This window comes from Diplodia corticola (assembly GCF_001883845.1).
Source record: "Diplodia corticola strain CBS 112549 chromosome Unknown scaffold8, whole genome shotgun sequence".
Lineage (NCBI taxonomy): Eukaryota > Fungi > Ascomycota > Dothideomycetes > Botryosphaeriales > Botryosphaeriaceae > Diplodia > Diplodia corticola.
Window position 1 is genome coordinate 424,227 of NW_017971487.1, and position 20,152 is coordinate 444,378.

Consider the following 20,152-nt stretch of genomic DNA (forward strand, 5'->3'; position numbering starts at 1 on the left):
TGCGCTCCGCAGCTCGACCGACTCTCCAAGGCCACGCCTGACCACACGCACTGGATGACAGGAAACCCTCAGGAAACCAACCCTCTCTCGCGCTGGTGCCCTCCTCCGCCTTCTCAGCGATGCTTCCTCCGAAGAGCAGGAACAGGGCCGCATGCGGCCCGAGACGACCTGGAGGAGGCGGCAGGCGTGCGGGGCGATGGAGCGGCCATTACTGCTTGAGGTTTAGGGATCATGTTTCTCGCTGCCTTACATCTCAGGCATGGAACTGAGCTCCGACGACTCCCCGACGAGCTCTGTGTCAACCAGTCTCGGTTTGGAAGCCGGTACACCGGCTACTTTGGCATCTGGCCCTTCCCAGCTTGAAGTCGGTTCCTGCGCGATTTGCGGGGCGAGCAAAGGCAGGTGCGAGCAGGAACAGGCTGAGGAAGGAGCCCTCACCCTTGGCCAGCGGATATGCGACAATGCCTCCCATGGACCACACGTCTGCAACGCATCGCTATCCGTGGCAGCTGTCAGGCTGCCCCCATATCTCTACTCGGACATGACTTTTCACTTCAACTATCCGTACAAGAAGCGCACCGTCATCCACCGTCGTCCTGTCCGCCGCCCAAGCATCTTCTTCGGCCGATCCAGGGACGACAATGCCAAGGGCAATGACAGTAGGTCTGTGTCTACTCCAGCCGCACCGCAGGGCAGTCAGGATCGCCAGGAACCCCCCCTCGGTCCGCTCTCTCAAGTCTCATCCATCCCCACCACCTCTTCGCCCGGAAGATCAATCAGCCTTTCCCCTCTCGAATCGGCTTCCACCGCCCCGACCTCGGTCGACGCATGCTCGAGCAGTTTCGGTTCTCGACTCGGCGTGCCCAAGTCCAACTCGCCCACCCCCAGCTCCGACGCCCGCGGCAAACGAGTCGAACGAGCCAAGGGCAGCGATGAAACAACCCGCACCGAGCTCCATGGCTCGCCAAACCCCTGTTTCCCCTTTGAATACCGTGAGGATCATCTCATCAAGCCTTCCATATGCACAATCGAGGCCGCCGCCGCCGCCAAGGTGTATTTCGAGACGTACTTTAATACCTTGTTGTCGCCTGAGCCTACCCCACGCCAGGAACGTGGCCGTCTTCTCGAATCGCAGCTTGTTCTACAACCCATGCCCGAGGAAGAGAAGGCAGAGATGCTGAAGCAATGGCTTCTCCAAGAGAGCCATCACTTGCGACAGACTCGGGCTCTGAAGTCCAAGTGTTTGGTCAGAAGCAGGACCAAAGGCATCTCCATTGCCGGCTACGAGGTCGTCCGTGTGCTCGGCAAGGGAAGCTTCGGCGTGGTGCGTCTCGTGAGAGAGAAGCAGCCACCCCGCCTGAGAGTCCCCTCGACCGAGCAGACAGAGTCCGACATCGAGCGTCTTGACGGCAACGATGACGAGCGTGGCGGCAGCGATTCTTCAAAGAACAGCAGGCGTGTCTATGCCATGAAGGTCATTCGGAAGTCTGAAATGCTGCGGAACTGCCAGGAAGGCCATCTGCGCGCAGAGCGGGATTTCCTTGTCGCCTCTGAAAATTCCCGCTGGGTTGTTCCCCTTGTTGCAAGCTTCCAAGACAACGCAAACCTGTACCTCGTCATGGAATACATGGTTGGCGGCGACTTTCTCGGCCTTCTTGTGAGAAAGGACATCTTGGATGAGTCGACGGCGCGCTGGTACATCGCAGAAATGATTCTCTGTGTTGAGGAAGCTCATCGAATGCAATGGATCCACCGCGATATCAAACCTGACAACTTTCTCATTACCGCGTCCGGACACCTCAAGATTTCGGATTTTGGTTTAGCTTTCGACGGGCATTGGTCCCACAGTCAGGCCTACTTCAATGAGAAGCGGTACAGCCTTCTCAAGAAGTTCAGCATCGACGTCCGTGGCGATGACCAAGACGTTGCCGAAGGAAGCTCGCTTGAACCCCGGAGTCCTGGATTTAGCAACATGTTCGGCCGCTCTCAACGAAGACAGTCCATGTTCCACCTCAATAACCAGCCGGCCAAGGAACCTCCGGGCAAGGAAGATAACCCGGTGCTGTGGATGAACCGCCATCAGAAACGGAGACTCGCCAAGAGCATTGTTGGCACTAGCCAGTACATGGCGCCCGAAGTCATCAGGGGTGAAGAATACGATGGCCGTTGCGACTGGTGGAGCATAGGCATCATTTTGTACGAGTGTTTATATGGGCAGACGCCCTTCTACTGTCAGGATCGTAAAGATACGAAGCAAAAGATAGTCCATCATCATCACTTTCTCGGCTTTCCTCAGGACCAACGCTGGGGTGGTGCTCCTTCTGAACGCATTCCTCTCGCCCCCGTTACCTACTCGGCCATTGACCTGATGAAGTCCCTCATTACCGACAAGGAAATCCGTCTGTCGTCTCAGCACTATCGGGAGAACGACATTCGTCACGACTGCTTGCCACGCTACCATCAGCGAAGTCATCATCGCAGCTTTAGCATGCGCTCACCGGCGGCTTCGGGCCTTCAGAATGCATCGAACGTCCCCATGAACGCCATTTTGGGTACTCCTCAGAGATATGTCTCTGGCAGCTTTAATACCCCAACCCAGCCAAACCACCGGAGGTTCTTTGTCTTCGCAGATGATGCTCACGAGATCAAAGGGCACGTGTTCTTTCATGGCATACAATGGGACCGTCTTCACCTGATGCGCCCACCATTTGTCCCACACATTCGCGCTGGTCAGGAATTGACCAAGTACTTCGACGACGAGACACAAATCCTCAGCTCCGGGAGTGATGCAGCTGACCCAGATTCCGATTCGACGCTTAGCGTTGACGACGAGCTCCAGCCTCGCAACAAAGAGGTCGGCGAAGGTGAGGATAGGACGGACCTTTGTGAGGCAGCCGGCCTTCTGGAGACCAACAGCGAAAAGGGTAAAGGCAAAGGCAAGGTGGGGGAAAAGGAGAAGGAAGCATCAACAGAGAAAGGAAAGAACAGAGCTAAGAAAACCAAGGAGAAACGCAGGGCTAGAGACAAACTTCTCCGCGATCCAGGAGTGAGGCGTCAGGTCATGGAGGTGCGAAAGAACGGTGCATTCCTAGGTTACACGTATCGGAGGCCGAGAGAAGTCATGAGAAGGCGGACGTGTACGAAGGGTGACGATGTGGGCTTTTTCGCGCCACCGGCGTGGGCGTGCTGAGCTGTTCGAGGACGCTTCTGCGCGGTGCTTCGGATACTCCCATTACTACGTGCGATTTCCTAAGAATGGTGGTGGTTCTATTTACTCGTCCGCAGCCCCTAGAATACCGACTCTTGCACCTGTCTGATAGCCGTATGTAGCCCACGAACCATTGCTATATAACTAGCTGCTGTAACTTCTCCTGATATCCGCCGATGTTACGCTGGCATAGGTCAGTGGTAGCACCGGCGGATCCCAAGTCCTCGTGAACCTCTGGGTTCGACTTTGATAAGCATGCCTAAAGAGCGAATCGTGAGTCAAGCACAACAAACCACCACTATGTATACTACAGCAACACCGAGTAGCCTTTGTTTCGATAATTGCAACAGTGTGATGGTGTACCGCAGTTGTCGCGAGATAGAAGCAGGGCGAGGTCGGCCTTCCCTTTCGTCCTCATCACTTGCAGACTAGCGGCATACCGTTACCGCCACATCGCTTTCCTTCAGGGGGACCGATAACCGATAAATGCTCCATCAGGCTGGTGTCCAGAGGGGGGAAAAAAAACACGCGCGCGAGATAGGCTAATCTCCACCTGGTCGCTAGCTACAGCTTCGCCGCTCTCTCGGCCTGCACCGCATCGTACCGCACGACGAGGCCCCTCGTTCGCACCGTCCCCTCCCTAGTCGCGTCCTTGTCCCGCAGCACCCTCCTCAAGATCTTGCCGCTCGCGCTCTTGGGGATCTCGTCGACGAACTCAATCTCCCTCACTCGCTTGTCGCGCACCTTGTTGTCGCGCACGTACGCCAGCAGCTCTCTGCCCACGGCCCGGCGCGCGCGGACGGCCGACTCCGACTCGTCGTTGCGATGCCCCCCTTTTTTGTCGTCATCGCCGACGACGCCGGGCTTGAGCACGACGTAGGCCTTGGGCACCTCGCCGGCGTAGTCGTCGGGCACGCCGAGCACGGCCGCGTCGTCGACTTTCGCGTGGCCGAGCAGCAGGTCCTCGAGCTCGGCGGGGGCGACGGCGACGCCCTTGACCTTGATCATCTCCTTGATGCGGTCGGTGATGGTGACGAGCCCGGACGACGCGGCGGCGATGGTGCCCTGGTCGCCCGTGTGCAGCCAGCCGTCGGCGTCGAACGTCTGGCGCGTGGCGGCGGCGTTGTCGAGGTAGCCCATGACGACCTGCGGGCCGCGGGCGAGGAGCTCGCCCGGCTCGACGGCGGCGTCGGGCACGTCGGTGCCGTCGCCGGGCCGGACGACGCGCAGCTCGGTGTTGGCGACGAGGGTGCCGACCGTGTGCGCGTGCGCGAAGCCGTAGCGGTCCGGCGGGTGCGCCGTGATGCAGCTGCAGGACTCGGTCATGCCGTACCCTTGCTTGAAGCCCGTCCCCGGGAAGCGCTCGCGCAGCTGCTGCAGGATCTCGGCCGACAGGGGCGCGGCGCCCGACGAGAAGCGGCGCACGCACGAGAGGTCGTATTCGCTCACGACGGGGTCGCGCACGAGGCGGATGAGGATGGGCGGCACGAGCAGCAGCTCGCGGATGCGGTACTTTTGGACCGCGGACAGCATCGAGCGCATGGTGAAGGATGGCAGCATGATTACGGCGGCGTTGATGAGTATGGGTAGGTGGAGGACGTGCACGAGGCCGGTGATGTGGAAGGCTGGCAACACGGCGAGCACCTTGTCGTGGTCGGCCGGCGTGATCTGTTGGATCTGGAGGCACTGCGCAATGACGTTTTGGTGCGAGATCATGACCTGAGCGTTTCCTCCGTCAGTATTGTTCAAGCCCCTTTGGTTCAGCTGCTCTTGATACATGGAAGTGGCCGCGAAAACGACAAGTGGGGGAGAGAGAGATCACTCACAGCCTTCGGCAACCCGGTCGTCCCTGAACTGAAGCTCAGGAAGCCACAAACCTCTCCGTTCTTCTTCCCCGCTGGGATCTTGAACGCGGGGACCTGATTGCTCTCGCCTTGCTTCCCCCCCCACTCAATCAAACCTTTCACCTAAACGCAAGCCATGCCATCAGTAAAAAGATGCTCGCTCCAAACATAGTGAGGAAGGGGGGTGGAAAACAAAACAAAAGAAACACATCCACTTACTGTCTCGAACCGGCCTTCCCCCTTCCCGTCCCCTTTCCCCTCCAACAACACCACCCTCCCCTCGTCCAACCCCGCCTTCCTCGCCGCCTCCACCGCAACCCCCAGACTCGCTCTCCCCGCAATCAGCACCCTCGTCTTCGCCGTCCTCAGCGCATACGCCATCTCCTCGACCCCATACGCGGGGCTGGCTCCCGAGACGCGCGCGCCCGCCCTCAGCGCGCCGTGCATGGCGACGGGGTACCAGACCGAGTTCGGGCTGAACAAGGAAACCGTCTCGCCCTCGCGCAGGCCGAGCTTGCGGACGAGCGCGGTCGACAGGTACGTCGTCAGCGAGCGCACCGCCTCCCAGTCGAGGGTTTCGGAGGTGGTGGCATCGATGAAGCCGGCGAGGGGGGTTCCTTTGCGGGAGGCCGAGAGTGGGGAGTAGGGGGAGTCGAACAACCAATCCCATGTTGTGAGGTGGGTCGGTACTGCGGAGGGAGAGCTTTTGTTTAGTCTCTGTTTTTTTCTCTCTCTCTCTCTCTCTCTCTCTCTCTCTCTCTCTCTCTTTTATTTTCCCCCCAGAAGGTGGGGTTTGAAGCTGGGGTCTGTTTCCTACTTACCTTCAATATCTGGTTGGCGAGACTTGTAAATCTTCATTTTGGATATCCATGCAAATTCCAAACGGGAAAATCAAATAGAGACAGCGAAAGTGGAAGGAAAGAGGGAAGAAAGCAGAAGTGGTCAAAAGGCGGAGGTGGAGAAGGAAGCAGGCATTGCCGAGGCGTAAACTCGAGCATCGCCGCCCCCAGCAGCCACGGGCTGTTGAGCTGCACGGCAAGAGGCGAGGCCCTAATTGAGCCGCCATGGCATTAGTATTGCCGGGGATCGGGTACGCACTGGCGTGCGCCGAAGGGCGTGTGCTGGAATTGCGGGGAAAGCTACCCCGCCATCCCGCCATCCCGCCATCCACCTTCGCTCTTTTCATTGACACCACACAGAAAAAAAAAAAGAAAACAAGAACAATGTCCACCGAGACCCCTCCGCCCCATGCCTACGTCGACGCCGATGCCCGCATCGCCCTCATCGGCGCCGGCACCATCGGCCTCTCCTTCGCCGCGCTGCACCTGCCCTTCCTCGCGTCGCCCTCGCAGCTCACCGTCTACGACACGCGGCATGACCTGGCCCAATACGTCGCGTCCACGCTTCCAAAATACCTGCCCGCCGCCTCTCCCCAGACAACAGGCCGAGGCGATTATGATCTGTCCTCCATCCGCCTGACGACCTCACTGCCCGACGCCGTGCGCGACGCCGACATCGTGCAGGAGCAAGGCCCGGAAAACCTGCCGTTCAAGGCCGCCATCTGGGCCGAAGTCGCCAAGCATGCGAAGAATCCCAACGTCCTCTTCTGGAGCAGCACCTCGGGCATCACCGCCACCGCCCAGGCCGAATCCGGCGGCCTCGGTGACGACCAAGCTGCGCGCCTGGTCGTCGTCCACCCCTTCAACCCTCCGCACGTCATGCCCCTGCTAGAAGTCGTTCCCGGCGCACGGACGAGCGATGAGACGGTGCGACGGACCGTCGCCTTTTGGCACGCCCGGGGGCGCGAGCCCGTGGTGCAGCACAAAGAAGTCCCCGGCTTCGTCGCCAACCGCCTGGCCTATGCGTTGCTGCGCGAGGCGGTACATCTTGTCCGCGAGGGCGTTGTCAGTGCCAAGGAGCTGGACCGCATCGTACAGGCCAGCATGGGCCCGCGATGGGCTGTCGCCGGCCCGTTCCACAGTTACCATGCTGGCGGCGGTCCCGGAGGCCTGGAAGCTTTCTTCAAGAATATCGGAGGCACCATCCAGCGCTGCTGGGATGATTCGGGGAAGGAAAATGTGGGCGAGGGGTGGGAGGATGATATATTCAGGCAGGCAGAGGAGGCGTATGGAGTCGTGGATACATCACGGAGAGATCGGTTGACGAGAGGCGTCCTTGAAGCTGCTAGGAAATAGAAGATACCAGCAAACAAAGAAGGAAAGACGAAGGCGGTTCAGTCTGCAGCCTAGGGGGTAAGAGTCGTTGCCTCGCGATGAAGAAACCAGCTACCCATCTGAACATTGCGCCCTTGTTTGCTGTCAAGCCTGTGGCTAGAGTTGTTTGTAGGCGTGTGAGCAATCAGAATCAATCAAGCGGACTCGACCATCTTCACTCCATGGTCGGAGCTTCCTGGCTTCCAGGTCAGGGCAACGACGATATAGTCGATAGTATCTCGGTTTCCGTGGGCCAAGCGCCACTTGACACCACCGAAGTCGGCGGCACCGGTCCATTCGGAATACTTCGGCGGGGTGGCGAGTGGAGATAGAACGGTGCCATCCTCCAGCGCAAAGCGCCAGTTGTAGGCCCTCTTGTTGATGATGTCATTCAGCTGGTCCCTCTTGCGCTTCAACGTCTCAAACTCGATGGTCAGCTCTCTTAGACACGACGGAAACTTGGTATTGGGCGGGCAGAGACCACTGCGCCACGTGTCCAAGATCATGAGCGGCTTGTCGTTGGGCCAGCCATACCAGGAGGTGTGGCGGATGGTGATGGTGATGCGCTTGGGGCGGAACTGTGGCAGAGGCGTGTACCAGTGGCCGTTGGGGCGGCGCACGAAGAAGTGAACGTGGTTCAACAGAGCCGTGTTCCTGGCGGTGAACTCTGCAAAGCGCCAGCGTGGAGCATCGGGAGGGCCGCGGTCGTCCCACACGGGCAGGGTGGCAGTGGACAGGGGAATGGCCGAAGCCTCCCAGTAGGCCAGGCGACAGGTGGCTAGCAGATCGGTGTACATGTTAGAGGCGTGGGTGTAGCCAGGGCGAAAGTGCCAGCTGTTCTCTGGATACGGGCGAGTGAGATCAACATGCTGTGAAACGGCGAGAGTGAAGATTTGGTTGCGGATCTCGGGAGGAAGCTTGGACCAGAGCGGAGACTGTCTCTGGGGATGGGCGTTTGTAGGGCTGATTGACGTGAGCTGGCGGCGGATGCGACGACGTTGGTCGCGGCGGCGCACAGTGGCATTGGCTTTGCACGGCTTGTCGCTGGAAGTCGTCAGTAGCTTGATGTCGGGCGGATCGGCAGCGTGACGGGTGGTGAGGCTGGACGACATACGGTGAAGACTGGTCTTGGTCTTTGTCTTTGTCTTGGTCTTGGTCTTGGTCTTGGGGTTGCGGATGCTCAGCAGCAGCGCAAGCATCTCCCTGGCCGAGACAGTGCATGTTGGGGTGGTTGCGGAGGCGGCGGGTGGAGCGCCGGGGTGTGCGTGTGCGCGTGCAATGGATTGATTGCTTGAAGCATCGGTCCGCCGCCGCTCCGCGCAAGCAGCCGGCAAACCAAGCAGAAGCAGGCGCGACCAAGCGTGCCAGCCCGGCGCGCGCTTTCCCTTGTCGCGAGGCCGGCCGCAATTAATGGCGCCCAACCTTTTAAGCCTACTTAGTACCCAGAGTTCGCACCACACCCGCTCGCCGCCGCCGCCCGTCGCCCGTCGCCCGTCACCCGCCCGTCGCCTCTTCGACCCGCCGTGCCCGGCCTTTGCTCCAAGATAGCATGAGCTACGTCGCCAGACCAGCCACGATGCTTTGCGAATTGCAGCAATGGTGGGCCCAATTGTTCAGTCGCCGGCTGTGGGATGGACGTTGTGGAGAAGGACCGCCCGCCCGCCCAATCGGGTGAGCAGCGCCACCCACAACGCAGATTTCACACTGCCGCTTCAACACCGCCGCGAGTCGTCTTTGTCTCGGTGACAAAGACAAGCTCGTAACTTTCACGTGCCTCCAATGGCCCTCTTGACCCGGCTTGGCCATCTGCCAACACCGCCGTCTTCACTTCCCGCGATACTCTTTGCACGTGCCGGAAAGCGCCCCTATTGTTCCCGCTTCCACATGTCCGCCTGCGGCTCTCCCGAGCATCTGACTGTCTCTGAGCATTGCTCTCCCGTGCATCAACCCACCTGCACTTTCCACCCGTGCCGCCTCAGCACGTTGTCTCGAGACCATTGTTTTTCGGCTACCAGTCCACGTGGATCAGGGTCTAGAAACAGTCACTCTCCTGCAACCCATATATATTCTTCTCGTCAAGCCAAGCCCACTCATCCCTCCTCCACAGCCCTTCCTCTTCCACCCTCTATTGCAGAGCGTGCTTCGTTTTCTGCCACTACTACGACAACACCCCTCAACCAAAACCGACTACGCCATTCAACCTTCACAAAAATGTCGTACAGCACCGATCAGTCCAGAGCTCCCAGTGGCATCGAATCGCCGGCTTCACCGTACCCGCAGGCCGGCCAGGGTACTCCATTTACCAGCCCCGATGGGTCTGTCTTTGATTTGGGTGACGTCGATGAGCATCTTCTGGCTTCGTTGTGCGGCGGAGTTGCGCTGGAGGACACCCAAGAGACCTTGGTCCAAATTGCGCGCCGCTGTGGAGAGATAATCCTCGCTGCCGACCCCACCGCCGACGCCTCCGACACCAAGAACAACTCCAGCGATCGCGTCACCGAGACGGACAAGCAGGTCGAGGAGATAGTCCACCAGGCCGTTCGCACCAAATACCCCAACTTCAAGTTTCTCGGCGAAGAGACTTTCAAGGAGGGCACCAAGCTGACGGACGCGCCCACCATTGTCGCCGACCCGATTGACGGCACTCTGAACTTCATCCACGGGTTTCCGAACGTCTCAATTTCCCTCGCTTTGACCGTCGGCCGCAAGCCCGTGGTTGGCGTTGTATATAACCCCTTCCGCAACGACCTGTTCACTGCCATCAAGGGAAAAGGCGCCTTTCTGACCCGCCACGACGGCCGTCGAATCCCCCTCCCTGGCAAGCGCAACCCTCCTCCGATCGACTCCCTCAATGATTGCCTTGTTGCCATTGAGTGGGGCAACCAACGCAGCGGACCTAACTGGGACATTCGCACCTCTGTCCACAAGAAACTTCTCTCTTCAAAGGACGCGGGCGGCGCTATGGTTCACAGCGTCCGGAGCTCTGGATCCGCGGCTCTCGACTTCTGCTACGTCGCTGCTGGCTGGATGGACGTCTTCTGGGAGGGTGGCGTCTGGATCTGGGATATCTGCGCTGGCTGGATCATCCTTCAGGAGGCCGGTGGCCTCATCGCCAGTGCCAACCCGGGCTGCTGGGATCCGGAGCTAGAGGGCCGTTGCTACCTCGCAGTCAGGGCCGCCCCGGAACGCGATGGGCAGAAGAGAGTTGTCGAGGAGCTGTGGAGTCTGATGGACGGCCGCAGTTTTGCTTACCCCGTCGCAAAGAAGTGAACCTTTTTGGTTCTTTCACTCTCTGCGACATCTGGTTCGTCGATTAAATAGTGTAGTTATCATCATATTTCTGCTTTTCCATTTTCTTCCAAGCTACCCATGATTATCATATCGTTTCAGTAGAAGGGCTAGCTTAGAGGATCTTGCATGGCGCTGAAGGAGTAATTTCATGAGGTCTGGTTCTGCTTTTGGTATAGATGCGATGAGACAATGGCGTTGGTCTAGACGAGACGAGATAGTAGATACCTTGACAACAAAAATGTCACATTGACGTTCCTTCTCCAGTGACTGGTTGCTCAAAGAAATTTGGGCTAAGATGAATGATTCGCACGTAGGTTTTCATCGTCAGATTTCTATGAGCCACCGAATATAAACGAGAAAAAAAGACGAGGAAAGAGAAAGTCGCCATCAAAGAATCAAACTTGCTATTCCGCGCACTCTATCCCAGACGTCAAGAAGCCAATCCGCACCCCAGTGACACATCCAAAGGAAGACGGAAGAAGTAAACAAGAAACAAATACATCCAGAGATCGGTTTCACGTATGCATGGTGTAAGGTCTTCCCGCGGCAGATGTGGGTGGGCTCGTTTCTTTTGTAAGCTGCTGTGACCAGCTATGCCAATAGGCCAAGAGACAGCTCCTCACCTATCTTGAGGCGTGAAGACAAGGCACACTGCAACGCATGCTCTTTCTCTCCCCCTCTCCCCCCCTCTCTATCTTCCTCTTTCTTCCTTCACGAAGATGTGAATAAGAAATTGGGTCGGCAAAACAAAGTCGTAGACGGTTGCGAGCGAGAGGACGGTGGAAGTATAATGATAGTGATAGAGATAACGAGCCATTCTTTCCCATAGACCAACAACGTTTTGACTCAAAAAGATCTCCCTTTTTTTCAGCAACCCACACGACGCTCACACATATCAGAGGAGAGACTATTCATCTCCGCACGGCTTGGAAAAGCCAAGAGTAAAACGAGGAGGACACGACGACAGCATGACAAACGACAAATATAAAGAACAACCACCTGCTAAAGAATCAACAGTCCCAAATCCGACTCGCAATCCTCAAACCAGGAAGAAAAAAAAGAAAGGAAAAACGCGCAAGAGAGCAACAGTCCCAATAAGCAATCAAACCGCCAGCAAAACAAGAACATCTCACAGCCGTGTAACGACACACGCAACAGGTGTCAGGTGGCAAAGCGGCAGAAGTCGAGAGAGGCCAAAAGAACAAACATTTCAAAGCGCCTTGCGTTGCGCCCTGCGCTGCCCGCATCCATTTGTCCCTCTCCTCCCTTCTCCTGACTGATGGTGCCTGGCGCTCGAATGATGGAAAACAACAACCGAAATCAGACCACGCCATAAAAGTCTTGTCAAACAACGCGCAACAATCGTTGATGTCGTGAAGTGAATAACAGTCGCGGACGAAGAATTATTTTTTCTGCGTGGTAAGAATATCGTCTGCGATAGACGGGAGACGGCTGGATGGATGAGGATCAAAGAGGTCTGAAGGTGGACGGGGGGTTTGAAGGTATTCGTGCGAAGGGTAACAGGTATTTTGTTTTCGCTGGACAACGCGGAAAAAGGACACTATGTTCTACATGCAGCCTCATCTGATGAAGATGGCGCGACTAGGCCGTCGTCTTCGGCATATCATAAGCGCCGTCACGCCGCGGCGACGGCTTTCAGTAAGCGCAATTCTTCCAGCTGACTGTTGAGTTCGGAAAATATGTCGGCCATGGGACAGGCCTGCTGGAGCATGCCCCCACCGAATGGCCGGACGGTGTGGCGGAGTTGTAGTGTCGTAATGCAAGACTAAAAAAAAAAAGTCATATCAGTATGTGAAGGGCCAGGTCAAGCTGCTAGTTGCTTACCTCGATTCTCGAGATCTGGTGCTCGACGAAATTGATCAAGAACCTGTCCGTAATCTCGCCACCTCGAGTCTTCATGCGTTCGAGCAGCGCTGTCTCGGGTGCCTTCAGCTGCGTGCTGCCGGGGCTCTCGAGTGCGGAGCAGAGCATCTCCAGGCGAAGCGACACGTTCCACAACGCCCAGACATCCTCCGTGTTGATTGTGAGCTGCGAGTCTGCCATCTTGGTCCCGGCCATGGCAGAATTCGCTGCTGCTTCTGCTTCGGCGCGCTGTTGCTGGACAACGAGGCGCGATGCCAACGAGTGCGGATACATAAGGTAGATGTACTCAGGGTTCTCAAGACCCTTCAGCCTACGTTCTCCGAGATCCTTGACTTCGAAACCTGAGCTACTCAACGACCTCAATTCACGTCGGATCGCTTGGGCTTGAGAATCATCGCCAAAAGAGTCGTCCAGGCTGCCAGACCGATCCGACTCGATGTGGGTCTCGAGCAGACGCTGGATCTCCGCAATGAAATCCGACGACACTGTGATTTGACCACCATCCGCGACGGATGAGATACGGGATGCTCTGTTGACCATGGGACCAAAATAATCCATGCGCTTTGTGACTGGGTCAACTTCGCACACCGGCGTGCCCCAATGGATACCCATGCGGACCGAAAGACCGCGGAAGATGATGTTGCCATCCGCATCGGCCACCTCTTGTCCATTGACGCTGCTCAAGATTTCCTGAGGCCATTGCACGTCCAGAAGCTGGCTTTGGATTGTGAAGCACCATAGAAGTGCCGAGGTTACCGTTGGGAAGGCGACCATGAACGCGTCACCTTCGGTCTTGACCTCATAACCACCAATGAGTCGCAGCTGCCGGCGCATGACGTCGTTGTGCATCTTGATGGCAGACCGCATGGCCGTTGGATAAGTCTCCCACATGAGGGTCGAGTTCTTGATGTCAGTGAACACCAAGCTGACTTCTCCGGTAGGGGCATCCACTTCTGAATCAAGGCGGGCGAGCTTCTGGTCTCCGACCACCTCACGGCGCTTGCCCCTGCTCCGCGGGAAGGGGAAGAGCTCATCAGGGGAGCCAGTGGGGCCCATGGACATGCTGTGTGTCCGGAATCTCGCGCGCTCACGCTTCCGCAGGTCGCTGACACCAATGAGCATGACCATGATTTTGCCTGTGGCGCCGAATGCGATGGCGAGGTCTCTCAACTTCTGCGCAGCCCTCATGAGGTCTCCGCGTTCGGAGCGGGCGACATCAACCGCAAAGTCTGGAGTCAGGTAGTCCCAAAGTTCTCGAGAGGCCACAAGAATCATTTCGTCAGACTCGCGAAGAGTGATGTGTGACACATGCGGGGCGGCAATGACTGACGGGCACATTTGGATGTATCCAAAAGCACGAGAGACCTCCAGGACGTCGTTCAGCTTTCCTTGGCGAGAAACGAATCCTCCAGCATCCCTGATACGCGTGCGCTCGCCGGGCTCTGCCGGGTCGTGTTTTCTGGTGATGATTCTGTGACTGCCCTCCGAGTGGATCAGGAGGGCCTGTGCATCACCCACGTTTGAGACAAAAAGCTCCATCTCCTTCAAATACACGACTGTCGCAACACTGCCGGAGTGCAGGTCCTCCTCGCTCAAGTTAGGCATGGTGCTGCGGTGGACAACCCCAGCCTTGTCTTGTGACTGAGTCGCTGCCCCCGCGAGGTCCTTGTTTAGGCCTAGGTAACTTCTCCTGAGCGCATCCGCCGGGGTTTCGTTAGGTCGGAGCCGTTCTAGTTCGTCAGAGAATCGAGTTTTGAAATGGTCGTAAAGGTACTTGGCAATCTTTGAGCCGCCGGCCGGCAGAGCCTGTCCGTCAAACATGCCAAAAAGTGTTTCGTCATCGTGACTCCGGAACTTGGGAATGACCAGGTCCATGGTCGATAGGTGTTCATTCCGCCCCAGGGTATCCGCCAGGCCGTAAGACATCGTCCCAACCATCGAGCCTGCAGTTCGTACTCGCCGGTCCTCGCTCTGATCTGGCACCGACGGGACCATCAGCGTGACATCCATCAACCCCAGGACGCGCAAGCTCGTGAGCGAGGTGAAGTCCGTGAGATCCTTGCCCTCGCGTCCGTAGCCGCCGGCGCCTGCAAACCCGCCATGAGGCTTGATTTCTAAGCGTTTGTTGCCCGAAAGATTGAGGTATCTCAGGTTGTGGTTCCAATTCCAGTTCCAATCATAGGGCCAGTTGGACACGTTGTACTTGAGCGCATTGCTGCCGACATCAAGGATGGCCAACTTGGCCACTTTGCCGAGCTCGGCAGGAAGTACTTGGAATTTGTTCCCGTTGATGTGAAGAATTTTCAGCGATGTCACCTCTTCGAGGTCTTCAGCTGGGAGGGAAGTCAAATCGTTGCCGGAAAGATAGAACTCCGTTATATGTTGCCATCTGCGGAGGGTCCGGGGAGGAAGGTCGTAGATGACATTGTACGAGATATTGAGGATTCGCAACTCGGGAAGGAGGGCCAGCTCGTCGAAAACATCGTCATTGAGTCGGTTGTCCGCAAGGAATAGATGTCGAAGGGAGCCGGCGAAGGTAGTAACCATCCGGTTAGATAAGCTTGAATCCTTGCGGGTGACTGGTGTCACCGTCCCATCTGTCGTTTTGGAAGTGGTCGATGCTTTCCTCCCGCTAGAGGAATACCCTGAAGCAACTGAACCACTTCTTTGAGCACCTGGGGATGAGCTGACAGTGAGCAGCCCTTGGCCCGAATTCTGGCTTGGCCTTCGTGCTTCGAAATCCTCCAATTTGCCGAGGTCCTCAAAACTTGGGCTGCTAGACAGTCCAGGCGTGGTTTGTGCAGTTCCTGGGGCCCCGTCAACCTGGGAATCGGCCGCCTGGAAAGCCGGATTGGGCGGGCCGGGTTTCGGGAATGTTGTCAGGACATTCGAAGAGATGTTCAGAGTCTCCAACCTCCGAGCATACCAAATCTCCCTCGGAAGATCGTTCAGGTTGTTTTCTCTGACATCCAGGTAGCGCAGTTCCGTAAGCCTTCCAATGTCGGCCGGTAGTTGGTCGATGTTATTTCTCGCGAGACTGAGGTGTTCCAGCTTCAAGAGCTTGCCCATCTGCGGCGACAGAGACACAAAATGATTTTTGTCAAGGATGAGCTTCGTCAGGTTGGGCACCTTCAGGAACAGGTCATCTGGTAACTGCGTGAGCTTCGCTGATGCCAAGTTGAGTATTGACAGGGTCGACACCGGTCCGCTAAGCCCGAATCGGGTGACGGGGTTGTGGTTGAGGTGCAAGACGCGGATTTTCGCAAAGGATCCCTCAAACGCTGAGATCGAATTGTGGCCCACCATCAAATACTCCAGTCGCGGAAGCTGGGACATGACATCAATGCTGTCGATCGCGTTGAAGCGCACATCGATTTCTTTCAAGTTGGACAGGTTTTTCAGATCATCCGGGAAGGAACCACGCAGTTTGTTGTTCGTGGCCCACAATCTCTCCAGACAAACCAATTGACCAATCTTTGGTAGGCCTTCGATTGAATTGAAGCTGACATCCAGATCAACCAGTGTCTGAATGTCGCCCAGGAAATCAGGGAACTCAGTCAAAGAGTTTGACGAGAGATTCAGACTCCTCAGCGCACGGTAGGACCCAAAGTACTTGGGCAAGTGTGTAAGCTTGTTGTTCGACAGCCGGAGACTCAGGAGGCCCTGCAATTTCCAAAGCTCAGCGTGCTCGAGCTGTTCCAATCGGTTGTTGGAAATGTCCAGCATCGTCAAGCGGCTTGCCAAGCTCAAGCTTGGCGGTAACCTCCACGCCTCGTTGCTCGTGTATTTGATCTCGCGGAGATTTGTACAAGCCTGAATGAAATCTTTCGGGATGTCCAAGGAGAGATTACGAGAAAGATTAAGGGATATGATTTCCGTGGCCTTTTGGTACAGTGTGATGGGGATGGTGATGAGGTTCCGGCCTTGAAGGTCTATGTGACTGAACTTCTGCATTTTGCTGAATCCAGGATCTTTTTCCAGACTGGAGTAACCGCTCATCTTGGCCGGCAAGAAGGTGAATCGGCAGAGATAGCTGTTGTCTTCCCGCCCGACGTCTTCCAATCTGTCCGATTCGGAGTATCCGGCCTGTTCGAGCAGACGCCTCTGGATAACGAGCGGTCTTTCGTTTGGTTCCAGCTGCCGAGACGTGTCGTGCTTGCGCATTATGATTTGGTAATTACCGAGCTCATCCTGCAAGAAAGACTTTTTGCCCAGAATCTGGATCACTTCCCCGGCCGTTGTGTTGAGAGGGACGGAGAGGACAGCAAAGGTTGAGTCCACTCGGAAGATGCGAACGCAGAATGGAGGCCCGGGGTCGACCTCTTCTTTTTGAGGGTTGCCCTGCTCGTCGAGCTCTTGCAAACGACTGACGTTCTCGTCATTGGCGCGTTTCACAGCCCAAGAGTCAGGGGCGTCCCAGACACCTTTCTCTTCCAATTCCTTCTCTTTGGGCGGAGCGGTATCGTCGGGCCAACCAGCATATACGTCGCCCGTCGGTGGTGTCATTGGCGGTTGCTGAGGGTTTATGATGCCCTCCATATGCGACAGGTCAGTGTCCAGGTTCCACAGCGCCTCGTGCCCTGTCGCATCAGCTTCAGCGGTGTTTGGATCCTTCCCGACAGGGCCCTCAGGCGTTTGCTGGGGGCGTTTCGATTTGAAGGGTATTCTGCTGCTTTCTTTTTTCCCTTTGTCGTACGACACGTAGGGCTGGCCCCATGATCCAGCCGACGCTTGGACTACAAATTTGCCGCTCTTCAGGTCGCGTGGATCTGTTTTGTCGCTCTTGTTAGACCTCATTGTTTGCTGAAGCGAAAGGGTCGATGACGGGAGATCTCTCAGACCTTCTGCGGCACGATCGGCCTTGTCTTTGCGACGCAGCTTGTCGAAAAGAGATCTTTTGCCGGCCATTGCACTGCCGGGCGATTTCGAGCCGAGGGGCTCCTTGTTCGACTTTGTGCTGCCGGTCGGACTGCTGGACCGCGGAACCAATGCATTGGTCGAAGTCATTGCCGACGCCAGCCCTGAGCGAATGCTAAAATCGGTGCGACCCCGGTAGCTGCTCGACGATTCATCTCTGCTGGCGACGGGGCGCAGCGGCATCCCATGCCCGAGGTCGGGCGCCTTTGATTCGTCGTTGCTCCTGTGGTGCCGATGTCCATGGAAGGGGAGTTTGTGAGAATGCGATCCCTTGGCCGATCTTATCGATTGCGCGTCTGCGGCCGTCGTGGTGGTGGAAGGCGTGTCCTGCGTCTGGCCAATGTTAGTATATAGGCAAGACTGCCGAAACAAGCAACGACAGCGCGACAATCGAAAGATAAGCGCGGCCCAGACTAGTGGCTGCCGATTCGAAGAACCATGTACTGCCCCACATGCTTCCATGTTGAGCCCAGCCATACGTCCAGCCACTCCCAGATGCCAAGAAACCCTCTCCGCGGCAGCAGCGAGATCCATGCAGCTCTCAGAGGCGTCCGACTCACCTTTTCCTGATATTCCCACGGCGTCACTTCGCTCGAAGGCAGCGGCGTCCGCGGTCGCGAGCTGGCGGGAGAGGCCGGGCGGCTGCCAATGCTACTTCTATGTGTGTTGTGCAGCGAGTTGTTGCGGTTTCGCTGCCGCTCTGGCAGACTCGTCTGTGAGTTCTGCCTCGAATCGGAGCTATTGAATTCATCTCCGAAAAATCCTTGCAGCTTTTTGTGAAAGCCCCGACTGATGCTTGATTTCGAGCCAGAACTGCTGACTGTGGTCGCGCTTGCAACGGACGGACGTCTATCTTCCCCTTGATAACCCCCCTCTTCGGCCTGGCCCGAGCCGGGGCGGAAGCCGGGCGACAGCTGCGACACATCTTCGTTGGAGTCGTTGTAGAAGCTGCCCGAGAAGATGGAGTTGGGCATGTCTCCAGAGCCGTTGGATTTGGCCCAGGGCGGGGTCGACGCCGACGCGGTAGGGGGGACGCGAGATATGGACGGCACCCCGTTGCCGGCCTGCTCGAGAACAGCGAGGTCTTTGCGATAGTTGCTGAAGTCAGCTGCCCGGCGACGCTCCCATGGTGGGATGCCGGGACCCTTGTGGCTCGAGAAGTCTGGCGTCTTGAATTCGGGCGTGGTAGCGGTGCCCGGCGAAATCTCGTTATCTTTGTCGTCGTCGTCCTTCCTGCAAGCGCTCAGTCAGTTCTGGACCAGGGCATCGAACGGGACGGCGTGGGTGAGACGATGGGAAAGGGCTTGGGCACGTGGAGGGCCGCGGTCTAATGCGCCGCCTGACGACATCTTTGTGCTTTTTCCCCCGGGCTTCCCGGCCATCGACCCCGGGTCGCGGGACCGTGGGCGAGAGCGAGGGACTGGGCTCGAGGCCGCCAGACAGCAGCGCGCCGCGGGCCTCGTCTGCACAAGGCAAGACAGTGGACGCAGGCGGTGCCGCGCGCAGAGACCGCTGGGACGTCGGGGTGCTTCCACCAGCTTGGCCACCCTCACATTTTCTTACGCGACCCTCCTCGCACACGGCGTCTTGCAGGCGAAGCCAAGGCAGCGGGGCGCACGTACTTCTGCTGCTTGTCCGTCTTCACCTTGATGGGCGCACCGCGTCGCCGGCCGCTCAGGCTGTTTGCGCGGACGGTGTCCTGCGATCGCCAACTCTCGGCGCCAGAGCTTTCCGTCGATCCATGGCGGCCGGCCTCCTCCTTCCTCGTCATTGTCGTGCTCGGGGCGGCGAGGTCTCACAGCAGGGGGCTCAGCGGGCGAGACGGGGTCTGAAAGCAGGTAGGAAGTCGAGGCGGACCGCGACAGGGCCACCGGGTCGCGACTGGCCTTACCTGAGCTTCATTGAAGCTCTCGCGGGCGGTGCGAAGCGGGCATCGACTAGCGGCGGACGGCGGGCGCGTGGGCAGGCGGGCGTGAGGCGGCTCCGGGATGGGGGAGGGCGTGGGTGAGCGCTGGGCGGGCAGGGTATGCAGGTTGTGGTCGGTGTTGAGATGGGCGGAGAAGCACACTACTGCTGGGGGTACGGCACCACCCGTCACGGACGATCAGCATCTCTCTCACAAAGGGCAGCTCTTGTCTCGCATGCGGACCACTGCGCGCGACTCCAGCGTGCGACACCCGGCCTCAGCACCGCCGCCCTGGGCAGCCCGCTGCTCGCAGCGCCCGATTCGGACGGCTGGCATTCCTGTGCCCGCCGCGTGCTGCTTTGCCCCAAGTCTCGCCGCCGCTTTCGAGCTTGCGTCCGGCTGGCTGCGCACAGCCCTCGCGCACGATTGTCCCGTACGAGCCCCCACCTCTCGACCCTTAGCCTGCGCGTGGCGCCGCCGCGAGAGCTCGCAGCGCCTCGATTCTGTGGCCGCCCGAGCCTGATTGCACGCCTGGGCGGCGCTGCCATGGAGCCGGCCGGGCACCGCTTGCTTCTGCTGCTCTGCATGGGTAGGTGCTGGCCGAGGCCGCGGTGCCACAGTGCTGCCCCGTATTTTCGCAACGAGCCGCCCGAGATACTCCCACTGACCCGCGCGTCCTTGTGCCCTCGGTGCCTCGCTCTCGCTGCCGCGCCTCGCTTGCTGCCGCACACCCCGCCGCACGCTGCTTTGTGCTGTGTAACACCGTGGCGGAGGAGGCTCCTGTTGATAATTGCTGCGAATGAAGATCGGCCCGCCACTGCCCGCAGGGCTGCAGCATGTAGAGCGGAGGCGTTATAATAAAGCGCGCCCAACTGTGCCGCGACCCAGC

At 57.9% G+C, this 20,152-nt stretch overlaps 6 protein-coding genes across 6 annotated transcripts; 3 read left to right on the forward strand and 3 right to left on the reverse strand.

Annotated features, from left to right (window-relative positions):
• Positions 1-259: 259 nt before the first annotated feature.
• On the forward strand, positions 260-3,190 carry BKCO1_8000144 (agc ndr protein kinase; the record flags this gene model as incomplete). Its single annotated transcript, XM_020279241.1, has 1 exon — positions 260-3,190. The coding sequence occupies one exon, from the start codon at positions 260-262 to the stop codon at positions 3,188-3,190; it is 2,931 nt and encodes a 976-aa protein (XP_020133328.1).
• Positions 3,191-3,772: 582 nt separating this feature from the next.
• On the reverse strand, positions 3,773-5,910 carry BKCO1_8000145 (4-coumarate-ligase 2; the record flags this gene model as incomplete). Its single annotated transcript, XM_020279242.1, has 4 exons — positions 3,773-4,927; positions 5,035-5,175; positions 5,272-5,741; positions 5,874-5,910. 4 exons carry the CDS (start codon positions 5,908-5,910, stop codon positions 3,773-3,775), a joined length of 1,803 nt encoding a protein of 600 aa, XP_020133329.1.
• A 365-nt stretch (positions 5,911-6,275) lies between these two features.
• BKCO1_8000146 (hydroxylacyl-dehydrogenase) lies at positions 6,276-7,247 on the forward strand (the record flags this gene model as incomplete). The annotated part of the gene is made up of 1 exon (XM_020279243.1): positions 6,276-7,247. One exon carries the CDS (start codon positions 6,276-6,278, stop codon positions 7,245-7,247), a length of 972 nt encoding a protein of 323 aa, XP_020133221.1.
• A 173-nt stretch (positions 7,248-7,420) lies between these two features.
• On the reverse strand, positions 7,421-8,464 carry BKCO1_8000147 (uncharacterized protein; the record flags this gene model as incomplete). The annotated part of the gene is made up of 1 exon (XM_020279244.1): positions 7,421-8,464. The coding sequence occupies one exon, from the start codon at positions 8,462-8,464 to the stop codon at positions 7,421-7,423; it is 1,044 nt and encodes a 347-aa protein (XP_020133410.1).
• Positions 8,465-9,476: 1,012 nt separating this feature from the next.
• On the forward strand, positions 9,477-10,535 carry BKCO1_8000148 (inositol monophosphatase; the record flags this gene model as incomplete). The annotated part of the gene is made up of 1 exon (XM_020279245.1): positions 9,477-10,535. One exon carries the CDS (start codon positions 9,477-9,479, stop codon positions 10,533-10,535), a length of 1,059 nt encoding a protein of 352 aa, XP_020133233.1.
• A 1,657-nt stretch (positions 10,536-12,192) lies between these two features.
• On the reverse strand, positions 12,193-19,128 carry BKCO1_8000149 (adenylate cyclase; the record flags this gene model as incomplete). The annotated part of the gene is made up of 4 exons (XM_020279246.1): positions 12,193-12,342; positions 12,402-17,690; positions 17,918-18,590; positions 18,980-19,128. The coding sequence occupies 4 exons, from the start codon at positions 19,126-19,128 to the stop codon at positions 12,193-12,195; spliced, it is 6,261 nt and encodes a 2,086-aa protein (XP_020133224.1).
• Between the last annotated feature and the right edge of the window lie 1,024 nt (positions 19,129-20,152).